The sequence below is a fragment of the Bidens hawaiensis genome, unplaced genomic scaffold (assembly GCF_021521415.1).
Source record: "Bidens hawaiensis isolate Kalapana, Puna unplaced genomic scaffold, B.hawaiensis_p1.1 tig00005035_1, whole genome shotgun sequence".
In the NCBI taxonomy this organism is placed as follows: Eukaryota; Viridiplantae; Streptophyta; class Magnoliopsida; order Asterales; family Asteraceae; genus Bidens; species Bidens hawaiensis.
In genome coordinates this window covers 1-21858 of record NW_027491320.1, presented here as the reverse complement: position 1 = coordinate 21858, position 21858 = coordinate 1, and the positions used below count along the sequence as shown (strand labels likewise).

Genomic DNA, 21858 nt, shown 5'->3' with positions numbered 1-21858 from the left:
ATTGATTTCTTTCTTTTTTGGATTCTTCGGTTACCTATGCCATAAGTGCTAAACATCCTTGGTTTATGCATTTGTTAGCTTTAATCTTGGAGATTGTGCTAACCTGACCAGCATCTTTATCTCCAGCTATTTGAATTATTTTTCCATTTATTGCTCGAAGTTCTATGGTTTTTCTGTCACATATGATACGGGCTTGGTTATCCGATAACCAGTCCATACCTAAGACTATATCAAGACCAGCCAATGTCGTGGGCAACAATTGGACAGGTATGACATATCCTGCTAAAAAAATTTTACCATTTTCTAATATTTCAGAAATTCCTACTAGGTCACCATTAGCCGTTTCTACGTTTAAAGTTTTGTCTAATTTTGTTAAGGGTTCGTTTAATAGACTACAAAAGCTATAATCTATAAAACTCTGGTTTGCACCCGAATCAAACAATACCCTAGCGTAGACATTAATAACTAGAAATGTACCGGTGATGGCATTCGGTATCTCTGTGGCTTGTTTGGTGTTGAGGCCAAATGCTCTCGCGTTTCCCTTCTTTGCCTCTGGTTTTGTGCCACTTCCATTAGCACCTCCTCCCATCATTATCTTCTTAGGGCAATCAAAACTGAGATGCCCCATCTCCTTACAATTGTAGCAAGTCATGTTCTTCTTCCAACAGTCTTGAGAAACGTGACCCGGTTTCTTGCAGTTGTCACAAACTGTTGGTGCTTCAAATCGACATTTCCCCATATGCCTTCTTTTACAGGTTTTGCAAACTGGGTAGGTGGGGTTAAATTCACTTTTCTTCTTTTCTATCCTTTTGTAACCGTTTCCCTTATTTTCCTTCTTGTCACCTATTTCACCTTTCTTGTTTTCTTCTTTATTTCTGATGAGACCATTCATCAAATACCCAGCCAATTCCATTGCTGAATCGGCGGTTTTTGGTAAATGGGATCTCACCATATCTCTGATCTCTCGAGGTAACCCCCAAATGTAGCGAGTTACTTTATTAGACTCGGGTGTTACCAATTGTGGAACCAACCTACAATACTCTTGAAACTTAGTATTGTATTCTTTTAGATTAGTTCCAATCACCTTGTGATTTAGGAACTTTGTTTGAATCAGATCAGTTTCATGCATCGGGCAGAACTTTTGAAGTTCCAATTCTTTAAAATCTTCCCACTTCATCTGGTATAAAGTCTCTCTTCCCTTCGACATAATTAGAGTGTTCCACCATTCTAATGCTTCCCCCTTGAGCTTCTGTGAATAGTACTGGATTTTCTCTGTTTCAGTACATTTGCTGATGATTATGATTGACTCCATCTCTTCGAGCCACCGTAGAGCTGTTATGGCGCCTTTGTTGACATAAAATTTCTTCGGGCCATATGCCTTGAAAACTCTAAAGCAACAACCTTCGATTTTTAACCTTTTGAATTTACAATTGAAATTATTGTCATCATTTGATTTGTACACACTTTCATCATGATGGATTGAAGTATTTGGACGAGATCGAGTTTTGACAGTTTTTTTGGACTATAGAGATTTGCTTTTGAATGCTGACCCTTCCTTCATTGTTTTAAGGAGCGGGTTCATTGCATTTGCTATCATCTCTTGAATTTTATTTATTAGTTTCTCGGGAATCTCTTATCCATTCTCTAATGTACGCTTACTGACACTTTGTTTACTTGAAGCTTCAGTGTTTGATGGGTTTTGCCCAGACATTCTACCATAAAAGTATAGCGAGATTTATAAACAGATATAAATCTTATTTAAGTACTAGAATACATATAATATCCATAGTTGTTGGTTTCGAAAGAATAAGAGAGATTATCAACCTATCTTATCCCTACAAGACCTAACTTAAACTGGTTTAAGCCTAGGTACTTTTTTCAAATACGTAATTCGCTAAAACCGATGGCTTTGATACCAACCTGTCACACCCGGCTCCATGGGCCTAGGCGTGTGTCCATAGTTGGTACCTATTTTGAAAATAAATCAAAGTATGTGTTGCGTAGCAGAAGTTTTTTCTTTTTTAAAATATTCATTTATAGAAAACTCGGGAGTTAAATACCCGGTATTGTCTTACAAAACATTAAAAGTGATAAAACGTTAATTTACATCTTTTACATAAATAAAACCAAACTGAGCCATCAAATGCGTCTAACGGCTATATCCTCCATCTTCTACTACACCTTTCTACTGAATACCAGTAAAATAGTTTTATAAAATATGTCAACGACAATTGCTGGTGAACACACCGACACTTAATCATTTAAATAAACCTTTAGCTTCACTCGTAACAACTCAGCGGCCCTGTAGATCGGCGTACCAAATATATCACATAATCAAGCCTTATCAGCCCTATAGACCGGCTTAATGAGCATGGACATGATGCTAAGCGTGGCGGGGTATGCCTACCCTCTGGCCACATATGAATGGATCTAGACACTTGTATATCTAGCCTGAGAGCCAGTGACTACTAAAGTTTTAAGGGATCAATAATCCCATGTAAACTTTTTGACTCGTTGAAATGACTCGATTAAATAATTTAAAAGAGTTGGGGGTGTATTCACCTTTTGATGAGTTGCTCAATTAACAACTTCTCTATATTTGATGAACGATTACCTCGGACCTATAGTTCGAGAATAATTGTTTAATAATTTATCTAGATCAAATGATCTAGCTTCAGACCTTTAATCTGGTTAAATAGCTTTAAACCTTGAATGCATATTTTATTGTTAAAATATTACAGTAGATCTTTAGTCTATAAAATCCTATTTTAATATTGACGTTTCTTCCTATAGAAGAAATCATCTAAATTATACGTTTCTTCCTATAGAAGAAACCGTGTTTATAAAACTTTTATGTTTCCTCCTTTAGAAGAAACATTATTTATTCATAATGATTACTTAAAACATTTTAGTTCATGTGACGTTTGATGTAGCATGTTTTGGCCTAATAGGTTCGAACACTCTCATCAAGCTCCCTAGGAAAGTAAACGGGTCCCGCGGTTGATTGGGATTTATATGAGTTACTTTCCTTAGACAAGAGACTCGACTACCGATATTGTCACCCTTCCAGTTACTACATGCCCGTCATGTTTTTCTGATTTACAATTATCTTTTATATATAAAAAAAATTAACGTGTATTCCTTTAGAATAAGGTCAATTGACAATAACCTTTATATGTAAAAATTTATGTTTCTTAATAATAAAGAAACGTCTATTTTTGTAAAGTTTATACATAAAAAGCTTAAACATATCTATAAAATTTTCAAGGTTTCGGCTATGCCATCGACTAGGATCTAAGTTATGAGTTGAAATATCTTAAACATAACTCTTACCTTAAAATGGGTATAACGCTTAAGAACGAACGAGGAGTACTTCGACTATAAGTAGGGTGTCGGGGTATGAAACGTCAAAACTCTAGAGTGGGGTCGGGAATCCAACTATATGGCACAAACTTCGAGAAAGTGAGAATGGTTTGGTGTTCGGAATGTCACAAATGAACAACCCATGACCAATATTTATAGTTGAATCTCACATACTCAGTCGGACCGTCGCTCGCCACCATTCATTCTTGTGATGACACATGTCCTTTCATGTTGACATGTGGCGACACATGTTATTCCATATGATTAGTCATTGGACACATGTCGATTTCATCCGATTAGTCATCGGACATGTGTCGCTTTCATGCGATTAGTCATCGAACATGTGTCGCTTCATAAGAGTTTACATATATTTATTTTACGTAAATGACTAATTGGTCCCTCAACTTCTTAAATTGTCAAAATTGGTTTGGAAATTTGTAGGTTGTTACATTATATATACTCAAAACTATGAAATTGCTCACCAACATTCATGTTGACAAATATTATTTTATGAATTGTTACAGATTTAATTATTGGTTGATTGGAGTTCAAAGATGTTATCTTATTTGAGACAGTTTATGTTATTAGAAGAATGAATAATTAAATTCTTATATTTGGTGTTGTTTGTATGAACAAGATGTGTACTTTTGGTGATTGAATGAAATTAATGAGTTGCTTAAATATTGTCACTTTAATAGTGTATTGTGTTCATGGACAATCCGTTGCGCCCCGGCAAGTTCCGCCACCTTTGGTCGGGGTGTGACAGATTTGTATCAGAGCCAAGACTATAGGATAGGCGGTTAGACGTAACGGCCTAGTATGGTTTTGCTTTAGGGTCCTTATACGTGTTGTTTATACGTATTACCCTACTTGATTGTTCATTACACTTACATATTTATTTACTTATTTATTTCATTTAATCCCAAAATTATACACATGCACACACTCTCATAGTATTCCAAGTTATCCTTACCTTAATGCAAAAAGTAGATTTTTATTTTTTTTTTTGTAATGGATCACAAACTAAATTTGGATCCCGCTATTTATAATTTCCTTAAAGCTTGACTCTATAACGGGTTTGTAGCCACATTAGGAGGAGAAACACTATGAAACGATCATTTGACAAAAAGATTCCAAGAATCGAAGGTGATTTACTTACCTGGGATGGTTGAATTGTAGTGTTCATCTTCTAGGCCAACAAACCGTATTATACATGTCAACAACTTTAAATTGTCGAATGCAAGCGTTCCGGTTGCCTGCTTATATTTTTTTGTTGGAAGCATAAGAGCCACGGTGGTATGTGGACTAATGTTTTCAACATCCCGATAACCTCATTGTTTACTTGTTATTGATGTTATTACGATATTTGGGACAAAACGTGTAAAACACGGTGATTTCGTGCTCATGTTCGACTCCACACTTTACCATGATTTTTAAGATTTAATGTTGGGACAACTAGTCATGGTGGTTCATGCAAGTTTTCCCGCTTTTAAACCCTAACACATTATTCAAACTTCAAATATTTAAACTATTTAACATTTTATTTATTTACTTGATTTACTAACAAAAGAAAAAAAAATATAACATCCTCATTCTCATAACTCTAGGACTCACAATCATTAAACTCTCATATTTACTCTTTTCCCTCATACTTATATCAATTACCCCAAACTTATATAATTTCTCTTTTATTATTTTAGAATGCCTCCTCTTCGACGCCACACTTGCAAGCCGAACTCCGGTCGTCAGATGGCCGCTATGGTTGCTAAAGAAATCGCCGCTGTTATTCCCGGACTAATAACTCAAATTCAAGCCACCAAACCTATCGTTACTCAAACCACACCTAACCCCACACCTTTCGCCTTGAAAAATTTTACCGATGCCAACCCATCTCAGTTTCATGGCATGAAATGTGCCACTACCTTGTTGCAATGGTTCGAAAAGATGGAAAGAGTTTTTAATATTTGTGAATTCCCCGGACCCAAGAAAACCACATACGCCTCTAGCATGTTCAAGGAAACCGCCCGCACTTGGTGGAATGGCCAAAATGTTCGCCAATGGGGCGGAAGTAGCTATGGCCTACTCACGGACCAAGCTCAAGGAAGTCATGATGAAGAAATTTTGCCCAAAACATGAACTTCAAAAACTCGAATCCGGATTTTGGGAACCTAAGCAAGAGAGTGATGACAACTCCGCCTACTCCAACCGCTTTCATGAGCTTAGTCTCTTGGTTCCTCACTTGTTCACTCCCCTCGAATGGGCGATAGACAAGTATGTCGGTGGTTTGCCCATGCAAATCTGAGACTCGATGATGAATATTAAACCGCAAACACTCCATGATGCAATTACCTTAGCTGGTGCTCTTTCCGAAAACCATGTTAAAGCCGGTACCCTCACCATCAAAAGCTCTAAGAAACCCAATGAGAAAAGTACACCTGGACCATCAACCCTCACCAAAGTTGACTCGCAACCTCAATCTATAAACTACTCCAACTCATCCCACCACTCCAAGAAAAATAGCAAACCCAACTACCGAAACTATGCCGTCACTCACCCATCCCAACCTCAATCTCAATCCCAGGCACTCCAAAACCGAAAACCGTATTCCGGCACTCATCCCTTGTGTAACACTTATCAACGCCATCATCCATCTTACTCCGCTTGCCGCCATTGCATGAAGTGTAACCGTTATGGTCACCTTAGCAACGTGTGTCGGGAAACCTCCCGTGGGCAACCCGCTCCATCAAGATTTGCTCCAACGAATCAAAACTGACCTGCACCGTTTGCGTAAAATCCTCCTCCTCAACCTAGAGTTTGTTTCAATTGTAGAGACCCGAATCATTTCCGCAATGCTTGTCCCCGACTTGCGTTTGTTAACCAATCCCAAATCATACCCACACCCTACTACCAAACCCAAGCCTACCAAGTTCAAGCATGTCAACCTCAAATCCCGCAACTTTTGGCTCAACCGCTCCAAGAAATGCAAGCCCTTCCTCCTCCGCCACACCCGTAAGCAATGCAAGCCCTTTCTCCTCCTCCGGCTCAACAAGTCAACCATGACAACCAAGGGCGTGCTTTTATGATGAATGCCAACCAAGATCAAGTTGCCAAACGGTACATTTTTAGTAAAAGAGCATTTAGCTTCAATTTTATTTGATACCGGAGATGATAGGAGTTTTGTTTCTTTTAAATTTGAATCTTCCTTGGCGTACCTTGCACTAAACTTTCTCGCCCTTTTTCTATCAAAGTCACCAATGGTAGCTCCATCACCATCTATTCGGTCATTCGAAATTGCATTCGCACTCTTTGCAAGCGCGAATTCTCCATCGACCTCATCCCGATGCAAATGGGAAGCTTCGACATCATAGTATGTATAGATTGGTTAGATTTGCACCGTGCTGAAGTCGTTTATTATGATAAATTTATTCGAATTCCGCTCATCAATGGCAAATCCCTCAAAGTCTTTGGCAAAACGATCCCCAAGAAACTCAACCTCATGTCTTGATCTCGATCTCGTAAGTTTTTGCGCCAAAAGTATGTTCCATTCCTAGCCCAAGCGGTGGTGAAAGATCCCGAAGAAAAGAAAATTCAAGATTCTCCCGTTGTTTGTGAATTTCCCGGTGTTTTTCTCGAAGACGTCTCTGGTCTCCCGCCCATTTGTCCAGTTGAATTTCGAATCGAACTTGTGCCCGGCGCGACTCCCGTAGCCAAGGCTCCATATCGTTTAGCTCATTCGGAATTACAAGAGTTATCGAACCAACTTCAAGAACTTTCCGATAAGGGCTTTATCCGTACAATCTCTTCCATTTGGGGCGCTCCCGTCCTCTTCATGAAAAAAGAAATATGGCTCGTTTCGCATGTGTATCGACGATCATAAACTCAATAAACTCACCATAACAAATTGTACCCTTACCTCGAATCGACAACCTCCTCTTCGATCAACTCCAATCCGCAACTTGTTTTTCCAAAATCGATCTTCGATCGGGTTATCATCAATTGCATGTTCATGAAGACGACATTCCTAAAACCCTTTTTCATACTCGGTATGGACATTACGAATTCTTAGTTATGTCTTTTGGATTAACCAATGCACTCGCGGTATTCATGGACCTCATGAACCATGTTTGCAAACCATTTTTGGACAAATTCGCAATTATTTTTATCGATGACATCCTCATTTTCTCCAAGACCAAAGCCGAACATAAGCATCATTTATGTTCCATTCTCGATCTCCTAAGAAAAGAACAACTTTATGCCAAGTTCTCAAAATGCAAATTTTGGTTAAAGGAAGTTCAATTTATGGGACACGTCGTCAAAGATAAAGGTATTCATGTTGATCCCGCCAAAATCGAGGCCGTAAAATATTGGATAAATCGAGGCCAAAATCGAAATCCGATCTTTCCTTGGTTTGGCCGGGTATTATCGGCGATTCATTCTAAACTTCTCCAAAATCGCGTTACCCCTCACCGCACTAACTTATAAAGGAAAACCTTATGAATGGGGAACGAAACAAGAAGAAGCTTTCCAAACTCTAAAGCATATGCTTTGCAATGCTCTCGTTTTAACCCTTCCCGATGGAAATGTCGACTTTGTGGTATTTTGCGATGCATCCAACCAAGGTCTCGGTTGCGTTCTCATGCAATGAGGTCAAGTTATTGCATATGCCTCGAGACAACTTAAGGTTCACAAAAAGAATTACTAGACTCATGATCTCGAACTTGGTGTCGTTGTTTTCGCTCTCAAAATCTGGAGAAATTATCTTTATGGCACGAAATGCGTTGTATTCACCGATCATAAATGTCTTCAACACATATTTGACCAAAAATATCTCAACATGAGACAACGTCGATGGGCCAAATTACTTAGTGATTACGATTGCGAAATTCGCTACCATTCCGGTAAGGCGAATGTCGTGGCCTATGGCCTTAGTCGTAAAGTTAATGTCAAATCCGTTCAGCTTCATAGCATCATCATCCAAACCGATCTTCAAGACTGCATCTATCGAGCCCAATGCACCTCCTATCCCCGTTTGGAAATGCGAAGACATTGCTATGGACTTTATCACCAAATTACCCCCCGCCCAAACGCCAAATGATAGTACTTGGGTAGTCGTTGATCGATTAACCAAATCGGATCACTTCATCCTGATCCGAGAAAAGTACTCCGTTGAACAACTCGCGCAAATCTATGTTCGTGAAATTGTATGCCGCCATGGTATTCCGTTAACCATTATTTCCGATCGTGATGTTCGTTTCACCTCTCGTTTTTGGAAATCGCTTCAAGAAGCTTTGGGTACACGCTTGATCTTAGAACCGCTTATCACCCTCAAACCGATAGTCAAACCCTTGAAGATATGCTTCGATCTTGTGTTCTTGATTTCGGTGGAAATTAGGATTCTCATCTTCCGCTTATCGAATTCTGTTACAACAATAGCTATCATTCTAGCATTGATATGGCTTCTTTCAAAGCTCTTTATGACCGTAAGTGTCGTTCCCCAATTTGTTGGAATGAGATTGGTGAAGCCCAAATAACCGGTCCCGAGATGGTCCAAGACACTACCAATTGTATCGATCAAATCCGCAAAAATCTTCTCGCTGCTAGAAGTCGTCAAAAGAGCTATGCCGACAAACGGCGAAAGCCTCTCGAATTCAATATTGCGACCTTCTCCTTCTCAAAGTATCCCCTTGGAAAGGGGTAGTCCATTTTGGAAAGAAATGAAAACTAGCCCTCGTTTTGTAGGCTCATTCAAAATCCTCGAAAGGATTGGAAAAGTAGCTTATAAGCTCGATTTACCGCAAGAACTTACCGGTGTTCATCTAACCTTTCATGTCTCAAACCTAAAAAAATGCTTAGTCGAAGGTAATCTTCATATACCTCTCGACGAGTGCGTATCGATGAAACCTTGCAAATGATAGAAAAACCCGTTGAAATCATGGACCGCAATTGAGAAACGAAACAAACGTAGCCGCATCCGTTTAGTTAAAGTCCGTTGGGAATCACGGCGTTGCGCTGAATTTACTTGGGAATGAGAAGACAAGATGAAAGAGATGTACCCACATTTATTTATTACAGATTCTTCCTAATTTCGGGACGAAATTTCCTAAAGTAGGGAAGACTGTGACATTCTTCATTTTCGGTTTAACTTGTTTTTGTTTTTGTATTGAAAACCCGACCCCTTTTGGTCTTTTGGATCCTTCGTTATTAATAAAATCTTGGGTTTTATGTTCGTTTATGTTACACAAATGTCGGATCAAGAAAACATCCTTTTTGGTACGTTAAAACACCTCTTTATGGCTAAAAATGACTTAAAACAAATTAAAGGACTAATTGTGTCAAACACCTCTTGTTGTTTTGTGCATTGTTTGACCATTTTTAGCTAATGAAATGCAAGAATACCCCTTATGAGTAAACTATACTACTTCCAATATAAAAACAAGTCTCATGCACCCATTTTGGTTTGCTCTTTCTTCTCCAAACTCTCTCAATCTAAGAACCAAATATTCCATTCTTCAAGTTCTTGATAGTTTGACTCTTCAAGGTCAAACTAATACTAATGTTTTTTTCTAAATAATTCTTGTTAATTAAAGCTTGTTATTATAATTTATCTAAAACATACTCCCCTTATTTCCTTGGTTTTCCCTTCTCCGGCCATGTCGGTTTAGGTGTATTGCTAGGCAAGGCTTCATGGAGGACTATTATAGTCCTTGTAAAAAACTTAAATTTATGCTTTAATTTATGCTTTAACTTATGCAAGCTTACTAATGTTGTTTAGTTTCTAATTACTTTAGTTTCCAAATCATTTTAATGAGTTCTATGGTATTGGGTATGTGGCCACCATTCTCGGTTTCATCCCAAGTCAAGAGCCGAACCAAAACCGAATTTTTGTTTAAATACTTTATTGTTAACATATTGTATGTAAGACTTGAATATTATCGTTTCTAAGTTTGTTCTGTTGAGTTCTATGGTATTGGGTATGTGGTAACCATCCTCAGTCTTATTCCGAGTCAAGGACCGAACCAAGAACAAACTCTCATTTAGATGCTTTATATTTAAAATGATTTAATAATATGTTACATGCAAGATTTGAATATTATAAATTCTAAGTTCATTTTAATAAGTTCTATGGTATTAGGTATGTGGTAACCATCCTCGGTTTTATTCCGAGTCAAGGACCGAACCAAGACCGAACTCTCGTTTAGATGCTTTATATTTAAAATGATTTAATAATATGATACATGTAAGATTTGTATATTCGAAATTCTAAGTTCATTTTAATAAGTTCTATGGTATTGGGTATGTGGTAACCATCCTCGGTCTTACTCCGAGTCAAGGACCGAACCAAGACCGAACAAAACTGAGTTCACTCGCTTAAGACACACTAGTTGTGTTTTGGGCCCGAATCTCTTATTTTTATCTAAAACAATATTATAAACTAATTTTAATTATTTTCTCAAAATACTTGGCATGTCAGATCCAACTTGATCTCATAGCAAGTTTGGACCGAGAAAACCAAACACTCGCTTAACGGACGTCAAGGTTCTCCTTAATAGAACTACACAATTGGTTAAGTTTCTTTTGATTTCGTTGAGTTATCTCATAACATTTATTACTTTGGAATCATGGCTTCGAGCTTGACCAATTATCAAGACTCTAACCAACAAATCCGAACACTCGTAAATCTCGTTTTGGTGTCTATCTAACAAAGGATCTTGCAATATTGCAACCTTACCCAAATATTTACTTAACAAAGGTTAAGTAAAACTAATGAATAGAATACCGAGACTCGATTTCGAGTAAACTTACTTTCTAAAACTATTACTTTAATTCTTATGTATTTACACTTTAATTCTCAAACTTTAATTATTTATTTTACTTGTCAAGTTATTTTACTTTAAAATTATTAAAACCATCTACTAACTCAAGACCCTTTTTAATCTGGATCTTGCCCGTTGAACTTACCATTCCCCTTTTTATCGCAAACTATCATTCAAGTTACTTATTTCAAGTGACTACATTTCATCCCCCGTTTTTTTTATACTTTAGGGGTAACATGCATACTTATTCAAAACAAGAATGATTTATAACATTCTTTCCTCAAACCACAAACACTAGGGTGTAAGATACTTAAAATCCTTGCTCTATTGTGTGTTATATGTTTCATATGCTTTACGTGCATGCGTGTTTATTTTTATGTTGTTGTGGAGCCTCAATAAGTATGATCATACGCACCCTAACTACTTTATCCTTGTGCTAGTAGAATAGGGCCACATTATCCGATTATGTCAGTTATTACCGATTAGAAAGGATCCACATTTACTTATGATTTATATACCGCAATTGTTGCTTTTATTTATAGTCTCATATACGTATGTGGATTTCGCCTCATATTATATATACTCAAAACTATGAAATTGCTCACCAACATTCATGTTGACAAATATTATTTTATGCATTGTTACAGCTTTAATTATTGGTTGATTGGAGTTTGAAGATGCTATCTTATTTGAGACCCTTTAGGTTATTAGAAGAATGAATAATTAAATTCTTATATTTGGTGTTATTTGTATGAACAAGATGTGTACTTTTGGTGATTGAATGAAATTAATGAGTTGTTTAAATATTTTCACTTTAATAGTGTCATGTGTTCATGGGCAATCCGTTTCACTCCGGCATGTTCCGCCACCTTTGGTCAGGGTGTGACAGTAGGTTCTCATTACGTTCATTGCGGTCCGAAACTAAAAATAACAAAAAAAATCCTACCAATTGGGTGCGGCAATTGTTCCTTGCGGCACCAAACTTGTAAATAATAATAATAATAATAATAATAATAATAATAATAACTAGTGTGTCGCCCGGCGCGATGCGCCGGGGCAAGTTGGTAAAACATGGGCGGTGGTAAAACCCAAGCGTCGAGTATGTAGTCGACGCAAATTTGGTCGGTTTCGGTTTCGGTTTCGTGCGTTATTGTACCAAAAATAAAACAAAAAAGTTATAAAAATCGAGGTGGACAAATGGGGCGGCGTTAGCCGGTAAAAATCAAAAGTTGGAAAAACGCAACAGTTATCGATCCCTTGCGTTGAGTTGGTCGGTCTACGAAAATTCCGTTACTTGTCGTCACGTTACTGGAACTAAAACAACACATGGTGATTTTGTTGGTTTTTGTACATTCGTTACGATACCATAACCAAAACAATTCCATCCCTAAATTTATAACCATAATAAAATATTAATATGTCTTCTTCCCAATTCATGACCATTTTATCAAATGTTGACACTTGAAAGACAAAAGTAATAACACATACTAAAAAAATAAAACAATAATCCTAAGTTAGGACAGACCCTCGAACTCGGGACATAGTAAATTCACTAACAATTTCCAAGGTTTACACAACAACTCAACAACCATCCAGCCAAATACATCATTATCGTTAAAGCGTGAAACTATTATCAAATATACCAAAATATATTTGCACTACATTGTCACACTAAACTTCTTAAATATAATAATAATAATAATAATAGTTTTTATTATGTAATTTACCACTTATTATAATTTATTAAGTATTTTATTTTTTGTCTGGCTAGCATTATGATAGTGATAATATTTGTTTTTATAATCTTGTTTGGAACTACCCCACTATCCGAATGAGTCTTTATAAGACGAGATAGTAACCGTGCATACGAATTTTAACGCTAAGTTTGACTCAACTAGTATTGCTATCAAGTAGGGATGAGCTTTTTTTCCCAAATACACGTACCTGTACCCGTACGTGTATATTGGATACCTGTATGGGTACCCAAATTTACTGATTATAGGTACGGGTACTTTCGGGTACAGGTACGGGTATTACGGGTACTGGTACGAGTTTAGAATATGTAGAAGCTTTTATTAGGTTTTCAACACTCATGACTTAACTTTCAAGCGGGATTTTTAAAACATAATATATATTAGTTGAATAAGTTACTTCTCAATCTATATGTGTATATTCATATATTGTGTGTTTGTATACTTTTATTTCATATATGTGTAATTGTGAGTGTCATTAAGGTGCTGTTTGTTTTTTAAGACAAAAATTGTCTGCAATTTGATTTCCTCTGATTTAATGTCTGCAACTGAAGATGTGGTCTGAAGGTCTGCAATATGAAAATATAATATTATTTGTTTTATAAACTGGATATCGTCTGCATAAGCTGAAAATTAGTTACCGGTCATATATATTACAGTAGATAAAAGTCATTTAACATGTTTGTGTACTGCTAAAATATTTGGTAGTGGTGTACGAACTATGGAAGTGGGTGGTGGTAGACGATTGTGGTAGGCGGTGTACGGTGGGCGGTGGTGATGGACGATTGTGGTGGTGGGTGGTGGACGGTGATGGTGATCGAAAATGCGTGGTGGTGGTGATGAACGGTGGTGGTGGGTGGTGGACTATGGTGGTGGTGGATGGTTGTGGCAGGTGGTGGTGGAGGGGGGTGGTGGTGATGGATAATGGTGGCGACGGACAGTGGGTGGTGGTGGATGGTGGTGGCGACGGATGGTGGGTGGTGGTGGTGGATGGTGGTTGTGGCCGACGGGGGTGGTGTTGGTGATGAATGGTGGTGGTGGTGAAGGGTTGACGGTGGTGAGTGGTTGACGGTGGTGGTGGTGGTGGCGGCGGCGGACGGTGGCGACAGACGGTGGGTAGTGGTGGTGGTGGTGGTGGATGGTGGTGGTGGGTGGTGGTGGCGGCTGACGGTGGATGATGGTGGTGGTGGCGGACCGTGTTGGACATTGGGTGTTGGTATGATGTTAAGAAGTGTGAAGAAGTGTGAAGATGGTGATATTAGCTTATTTTTTAAGACCATAAAAGCAGTTTTCAGATCTTTTTTTTAAGCAAACAATCTTCAAGAGCTTATGTCTTCGCGCCCGCGGACATATGCTCTTTGCAGACCTTATAAGCAAAAACAAACACAACCTAAATAACATATATTAACGTTCTCTCTTGTTTTTCTATAGAAATTGAGGAAACAATAAACAAAGAAAAAAATGGAAATATGACTAACGAAAATTAAATGAATGTTGAATTTCTTTGTATAAGTTATTTATGTTTTAAAGATTTTGATAATTTTTTATATTTTGCATGTTTTGGTATTCATTACTTGATTTTGAATGAATTTTATATTATGGTTGACTTGTTTCATTTTTAGTTTTGGTTCCGGTATTACTGTTATGGTATTACGGTTTTGGTATTATAGATAATTTATTCCCAGTACCGTAACGTTACCTATACCTAGTTTAGCGGAGATTTTTTTTAAAAGAATAAAGGGGTACCAAAGCGAGTACCGTACCCAAAGTACATGTACCCGTACCCGTACCATACCATATAATTCGGGTACATGTATGGGTACCAAGATTTACTGTTTTTATGTACGGATACTTTCGGGTACAGGTATGGGTATAGGTACGGTACGGTCCCGATCTCATCTCTACTATCAAGGAGAAAACTTATCACTATTAAAAAGCCCTCTTAAATCAGATTTCAAACTCAAGACTTTATGATCACAACCTTTAATCATCACCCCCATTACATCGGGCCAGAAGGCCGATTGCTATTGTGATAATATTAGTAATCGGTTAGTTTTGTCATATTAATCCCACACATGACCCAAAAACATAACATCTATAATATATATAAACGAAAAAAATAAAATCCTACGTGTCGCGATGTGGTCGCTCCCCCTTTTTTGGAGTCACCAGATTTTCTTGATTTTTAAATGGAGGCTTCTCATGCATTTGACTCGAATTTATGGATATGGGTCTAATCAAACCCATATATTTCTTAAACGGGTTATAACATCTCATTAAATTAAAAACTAATCTGTAACATCCTACTTTTGGTTATAATAATAAAATAAATTTCGTCTATTTTATAGTGGGTCGTTATCGATTTAGATAACTAGAATATGAGTTGGGCTAGTGTTGGGTTAAATGGATATGGGTTATGGACTTGAGTATGAAAGAAAGAAGGAAAGTCCATAGGCCTAAGCCCATGATCCCTAAATATATAAACCATAATCATCATTAAATCCCTCATTTTACACATATCCCTTACACCACCCAAAACACACACTTAAGCTCTCTCTCTCTAGTCTCTCTCTCTAGCCGAAACATAGAAGAAGAACCCATCCCGATCCAAGGTATGATAGTATGATATTGTATGAGCTTAAACCCGTTACATATAATCACAAAACGACGAGCCAACACCGTTGCATCGTTAAAGTCACGAGATTCGGGTGGAATCGGGTATAAACCGAACCTAACATGAGCTTAGGGGTCACCCTAGCTCAGATCTGGGTCGAACGTGACGAAAAATGATGAAAAACGGTGTAAAACGGTGAAAATACGCTTTTCCGGTGAGTTTTGCGGTATTCCGGCAGTGGCGGCGCCGGAAAAGTTATGTACGAGGTTAAAGTGTCAGAGAATGTTTCTGACATTCTCTGACCTAGCCCTAATTCGTTAGCGGAAAAATAACGAACTAGCATGTAGTTCGTTAAGGAAATAAGGACGAACTAGGCCATTCGTTAAGAGAGGGACGAATGAACCCCATTCGTTATAGGGTTCATTCGTTGACCAGATCAGTTCGTCTTAGAGGTCAATTCGTTATGCAGGTCAGTTCGCTAGATGGGTTAATTCGCTACAATAGTTAGTTCGTTATGGGGGCTAATTCGTCAAGAATCCCCATTCGTTAAGAACGGAATAACGAACTGGATGTTTGGAATAATGATAGATCAGTCTCTGGCCTATAAAAGAATGATATAATTACACATTAACCCTTGAACTTTTAATTTAGTAAATTAATTAATGATTTAAAATGTTAATGGAAAATGTGATAAGACGGTTAACAGAAATAAAATTTTTCCAAGCTGACCTGGCAGCTCGACCCCAGCCAGGGGCTCTGCCCCTTGGACCCTGCTAGGGGCTGCCGCCCCTAGACCCGCTGCCCCCGGACCCCCGTTCGTTGAGGGTTATAATTAGACTAGAAACGTGATATGGGTAGTGATAGATAATTGATACATGTACTTGTTATACAGTTAGTCGTGCACAGCTAAAGAAGGGAATAACTATTAACGGTGAACGTAATCGAGTTCAGGTGAGTTTCTAGCCCCACTTCCTTGTTATGTTTTCGGGGTTGTGTGCATACTCGATGTGATAGTCAATACACTTACCATAGGTGGTAAGTGTATGCCTTGTATGATTTATGTATGACGATTTCTTGACGGTGCGTGAACGATCTTCGGATATTGCATGTGCCATCAAATGTTAGTTAAAGGTATGATTCTTATGTATGATGTATGAATGACGTATGTATGAATATGTACGATGTATGAACAATGAATGTATGAAATGTTGATGGTACGTGAACGCTCTTTGGAGATTGCACATATTGTCAAGGAAAGTATGTAAATGACAGGTATGTTATAGTGGCACGAATGTAGGGAACCGAACATAATAATATCGGCGAATGAAGGGAACCGACCCTAATAGTATCGGCAAATGTAGGGAACCGACCCTAATAATATTGGCGAACGTAGGGAACCGACCATAATAATATCGGCGAAGGTTATAGGGCGGAATGCTCTTTAAAACGTATATGTATGAATGAAAGTATGTATGTAAGTACGAAAGAAAGAATGAAAGCACGTATGTAAGTAAGTGTGTAAGAAAATATGAAGGTATGTACCTTCGGGTGCATATGCTAGTATGTGAATGTATTGTATGTCGCCTGATTAACTAGAACTCACTCAGCGTAGCTGACTTTTAATATGCACGCAGGTGAGTAGAATGAGGCAACTTGCTTGAGGGGAAGCACATGGCATGGATTTGAAGACACTGACATCTCAATGAAGTGTTATGTTATGATGTTTTTAAAAGACAATGTTTTAAGTTTAAATGATTTGAATGTTCGTTAAAGACAAGAATGATGGATATGTAATATATTGGTTGAAGTTTATTATTTCCGCGAAAGTTTTAATTAACTCTGATATTTAAAACTGTGTTTATGAGTAAATCCAATACTAAAGTAGGGCTACCGGTAACCGGGCCTTACATAATCACACCAAATATTTGATATAAAAATCCTATAAAATAGGTATATACTAAAAATTAATATATTATTTGTTTAAAAAGATATATGTTATTTATAATTAAAAAACCAATTTTATAGTAAAAAAATAAACGGGTCTTGGGTCTCATCAAACCATATAGCTTATAAACCGGGTTATAACATCTCATTTATTTGTGAAACAATTTATCATCAAACCATAAGTATATTATTAACTTTCATACAATAAAAAATTAAAAATTCAAAACATAAATAAATATTAGAAACATATAATATAAAACAACTCCCGTAAATAAACGAAACATTTAAAGCTTTATGATTGTTTCTTACATTTACTCAAGCCACCATATTGTTTTGTTTGTAAATGAAGACTTCAAGTGCATTTGACCCGAATTCACGGTATGGGTCTCACCATACCTAGATAACCTTAAACGAGTTATAATATCTTACTGTTTTAAAAAAAAAGTCTCACCAAGTATTTGATATGCAAATCTTATAAAGTATGGATATACTAAATATTAATATCCAATTTTTTAAGAAAAATATATTTTTTATAATAAGAAACAATTTTATAGTAAAAAAAAAAAATAAGTGGGTCATGAGTCTTACCAAACCCATAGCTTTTAAACGAGTTATAAAATGTCATTTATTTGTGAAACTATTTTATCATCAAATCCTAAGTATATTATTAATTTTTTTATAATACATAAAATTTGAAAAAAAAATGAAATATTAGACACGAAAAAAAACTTAACCCTATTATACGAGAGATAAAAACTAGTTTATGATACAGAGATATGTCATTCTTTAATAAGTTTGGTTCATCTTACATCTGTGATTTCATTTCCTTTTGTACAGTAAACAAGACACGTAAACTCTAATGATCATGCCCTCTACATCTCCTTAAATCCAATGTTTTATAGGCACAAGTTTAGGTCACACCATCATAATGGCTTCATTTGGCCCTTAAATACCCCCCAAACATCAACACTTCTTCTCTGAACCATATCTCTTTCTCCAAAATGAGGGTTTTCAACAAGGCTTCTTGCATTGTGAAACCATCTGACTGCACATGGTCTGGTAAGCTAGTCTTATCAGAACTAGACCAAACTGGTGTCACCACTCATGTCCCAACCATTTACTTCTACAACCAAACCCCTGAGGATTGGCTCACGGTTCTTAAATCCTTGAAAAGCTCACTTGCTTGTACCCTAGTCCACTTCTACCCTTTGGCAGGCCGACTATCTCTTGTCGATGGAGGTCGTCTGGAGATTGATTGTAACGCTTCTGGTGCGCAGTTCATCGAAGCTTATGCAGATATTAAACTTACCGATTTGGATAGTTTGTTACCTTCTCCACTATATCACCAACTTATTCCTTCAATAGATTATCAAAATGTACCCCTTGAAGAAATCCCATTATTACTTTTGCAAGTCACAAGGTTCATTTGTGGAGGATTATGTATTGGTTTAAACATATCACATGTTGCTGCAGACGGGCAAAGTGCGCTTCACTTTGTGTCAGAATGGGCTAGGACTTGTCGAGGAGAGTTGTTAGAATCAACACCATATCTTGATCGAAAAGTTTTACGAGCCGGCGATCCTCCAAGGACATCATCTGTGGTGATTGAAGATGAACAGTTTGGTCCACCACCAATCCTTATAGATCAAAATGGCCAAAACGAGCGACATAATGAAACCGCGGTCACTATGTTGAAATTAACAGCAACCCAAGTTGAGAAACTGCGAAACGAAGCTAATCTAAGTCATAAAAGTGAGATTATCCGTGGGTTTACACGGTATGAAGCTATAACTGCACACATATGGAGAACTTCATGCAAAGCGCGTAACCACAAGCCTGAACAGCCAACTGCATTAGCCATTAGTATCGATGTTCGTAACAAGATGAGGCCTCCCTTGCCACAAAAGTACTTTGGGAATGCTATTGTAAACGGGATCGGCACTGGATGCTCGGGTGAGATAGTCTCAAAGCCATTAGGATACGTTTCAAGTATCATACGGGGTGCAATAGAAAAGGTTGATGACGAGTATGTGAACTCGGCGATTGATTTTTTGAAGAATCAAGATGACTTGTCACAGTTTCGAGAATTAGTACCAACAAGTAATGATGATGAAGGACCTTTTTATGGGAATCCAAATCTTGGGGTAATAAGTTGGTTAACATTACCAATCTACGGTGCTGATTTCGGATGGGGGAAGGAGATTCATATGGGTCCAGGAACACATGAGTCTGATGGTTCTTCTTTGATTCTTCATGACAAAGATGAAGATGGATCATTGGTTGTTGCATTATGTTTGCAGGTGAGGCATATGCAGGATTTCAAGAAGCTGTTCTACCAAGATGTTGATACTAATGATGGGATAATTAATTAACTAACCATAACAACACTTGAAGATCTTGAATAAAAATCTCAAATGATCGAGTTGAATATCCTAGCAGTAGCTCCTCTATATATTTCTATTTTCTTCAAAGTATAACACAAGTTGTATAATGAGGAAAAAAACTAATGAAAAATTACTTTCACTAAAAAAGTCACCGTCAACATTGCAATGCTACTGCTCCCACTCCCACTCCCACTCCCACTCCCACTCTCCTCCTCCTCCTCCTCCTCCTCCTAAGTATATGTATAATGGGGCAAACATTATTAGGATTATTAATATATGTATTATTAAACTTATGTAACTTAGATTATAATTAGGATTATGTTAGTGGGGTAAAGTTAAAATACAAAGTACAACAAAAATAAAAAAAAAATGAGAAGGATTAATCCACAGAGGATGGTGGATATTAATTTAAGAATACAAATTAATGAGAATGGTATGAAAGTAATAATCTACTTATGATGACTTTTGCTCTCCACATGCAAGACACTTGTGATGTCCTCTATCATTTTAAAACGTCTATAATTTTTCATAGAACATTTTTTTTTTATTTTTTTTAGCATAATAACAAACATTTTTTTATCTTTTATATAAATATCATATTGTTATATAAAAAAAAGTTAGTTGGTTTTTTATATTATGTTATCTGATTGTCCATTGTGCTTTTTAATTGAATTTTCTATGAATTGTGTTATATATTTTGGTCGTTGTGTTTTTCAATGGGTGTTCATATTAAAGATAAAAATTAAAACAAATATTACATCATTGTGTATTTTTGGTCGTCATTGTGTCTTTATGCTCAACATTTGTCTTTCTACTTATCATTGTATTTTAGTCATTGTGCTCAACATTCACTTAAGTTGAGAAAAATAGTATTATGTTCATTGTGTATTACGTTCAAGTCATTGTGTAATATGTATATTCCATTGTGTTCTACGTTTCGTGTCATTGTGCTATATATATTTACCATTGTGTCTTACGTTTCAGGCCATTGTTTTATATGTATTCATTATTGTGCTTTACGTTTCACGTTATTGTGTAATATGTATTAATCATTGTGTTATATGTATTAGATAATTAGTTGGTAACTTGGTATTTTTCATTATATTTACATATTATTACACAGCTGTTTTATTAGTATTTCAAAAACACAATGATCAGTTGAAAGATACAATGGCGAAAAAACACATTGATAAACGGAAAGACACAATGACGAAAAAAGACACAATGGTAAGCAAAAATGACACAATGACGTAAATTTTTTTTATTTTTATATAACAAAATCATACTCATGTGAAATGTTTGTTGTTATGGTGAACTTTATTTTTAAAAAAAAATATCATATGAAAAAGTTATAGACGTTTAAAAATGATGGGTGAATTAACATGCGACTTGCATGTGAAGAGATAAATTGTGTACTATTACTTTAATATCCTTTTGTTTTGTCCCTACATGACACATGTCAATTAATTATGGTTTCTTACACTTCTCATATTCGTTGGCCTTTGTTAAATAACTCAACCCAATATCGGGTGGTACCATGTTGCAAAAGCCGTTAACTATTAACCGTTGCGCCGTTTGGAAAAAAAACTATAAACCGTTGTGATCATTTGTTAAAAGGCGCCATATTAACCATCACCATGGTTATTGATAAGTAGTCACAACCGTTGCGATCAATTCGACTCATTTGATTCGTGTATTCAACCTATATTTGTGCTTTCATTCTTGATTATTACAATCTTGATCACCGTGAATCCATCCTAATCCTTAATCCTAATGCTCGATATTAGCGTATTCAGAGTAGATTTGTTTTCATGTAACAATACATATAATATTAATTGGCCAACTGAAACACCTAGGCAAATCGCATATCGGTAATGGACAAGAGAGATACTTGGTTCATAAGCAATGCCCTACCGGCCTGGCTTTTAAATCCATCAACGCATTTTGGGCTTAGTTGGTTGTGTAGCACATGAAAACTCCACGGTGTG

At 36.8% G+C, this 21858-nt stretch overlaps 1 protein-coding gene across 1 annotated transcript; it reads left to right on the top strand.

Annotated features, from left to right (window-relative positions):
* The first annotated feature begins 18354 nt into the window (after positions 1–18354).
* On the top strand, positions 18355–19943 carry LOC143628631 (spermidine hydroxycinnamoyl transferase-like). Its single transcript, XM_077098169.1, has one exon. It carries the CDS (start codon positions 18488–18490, stop codon positions 19856–19858), a length of 1371 nt encoding a protein of 456 aa, XP_076954284.1. The 5' UTR covers positions 18355–18487; the 3' UTR covers positions 19859–19943.
* The last annotated feature ends 1915 nt before the right edge of the window (positions 19944–21858 follow it).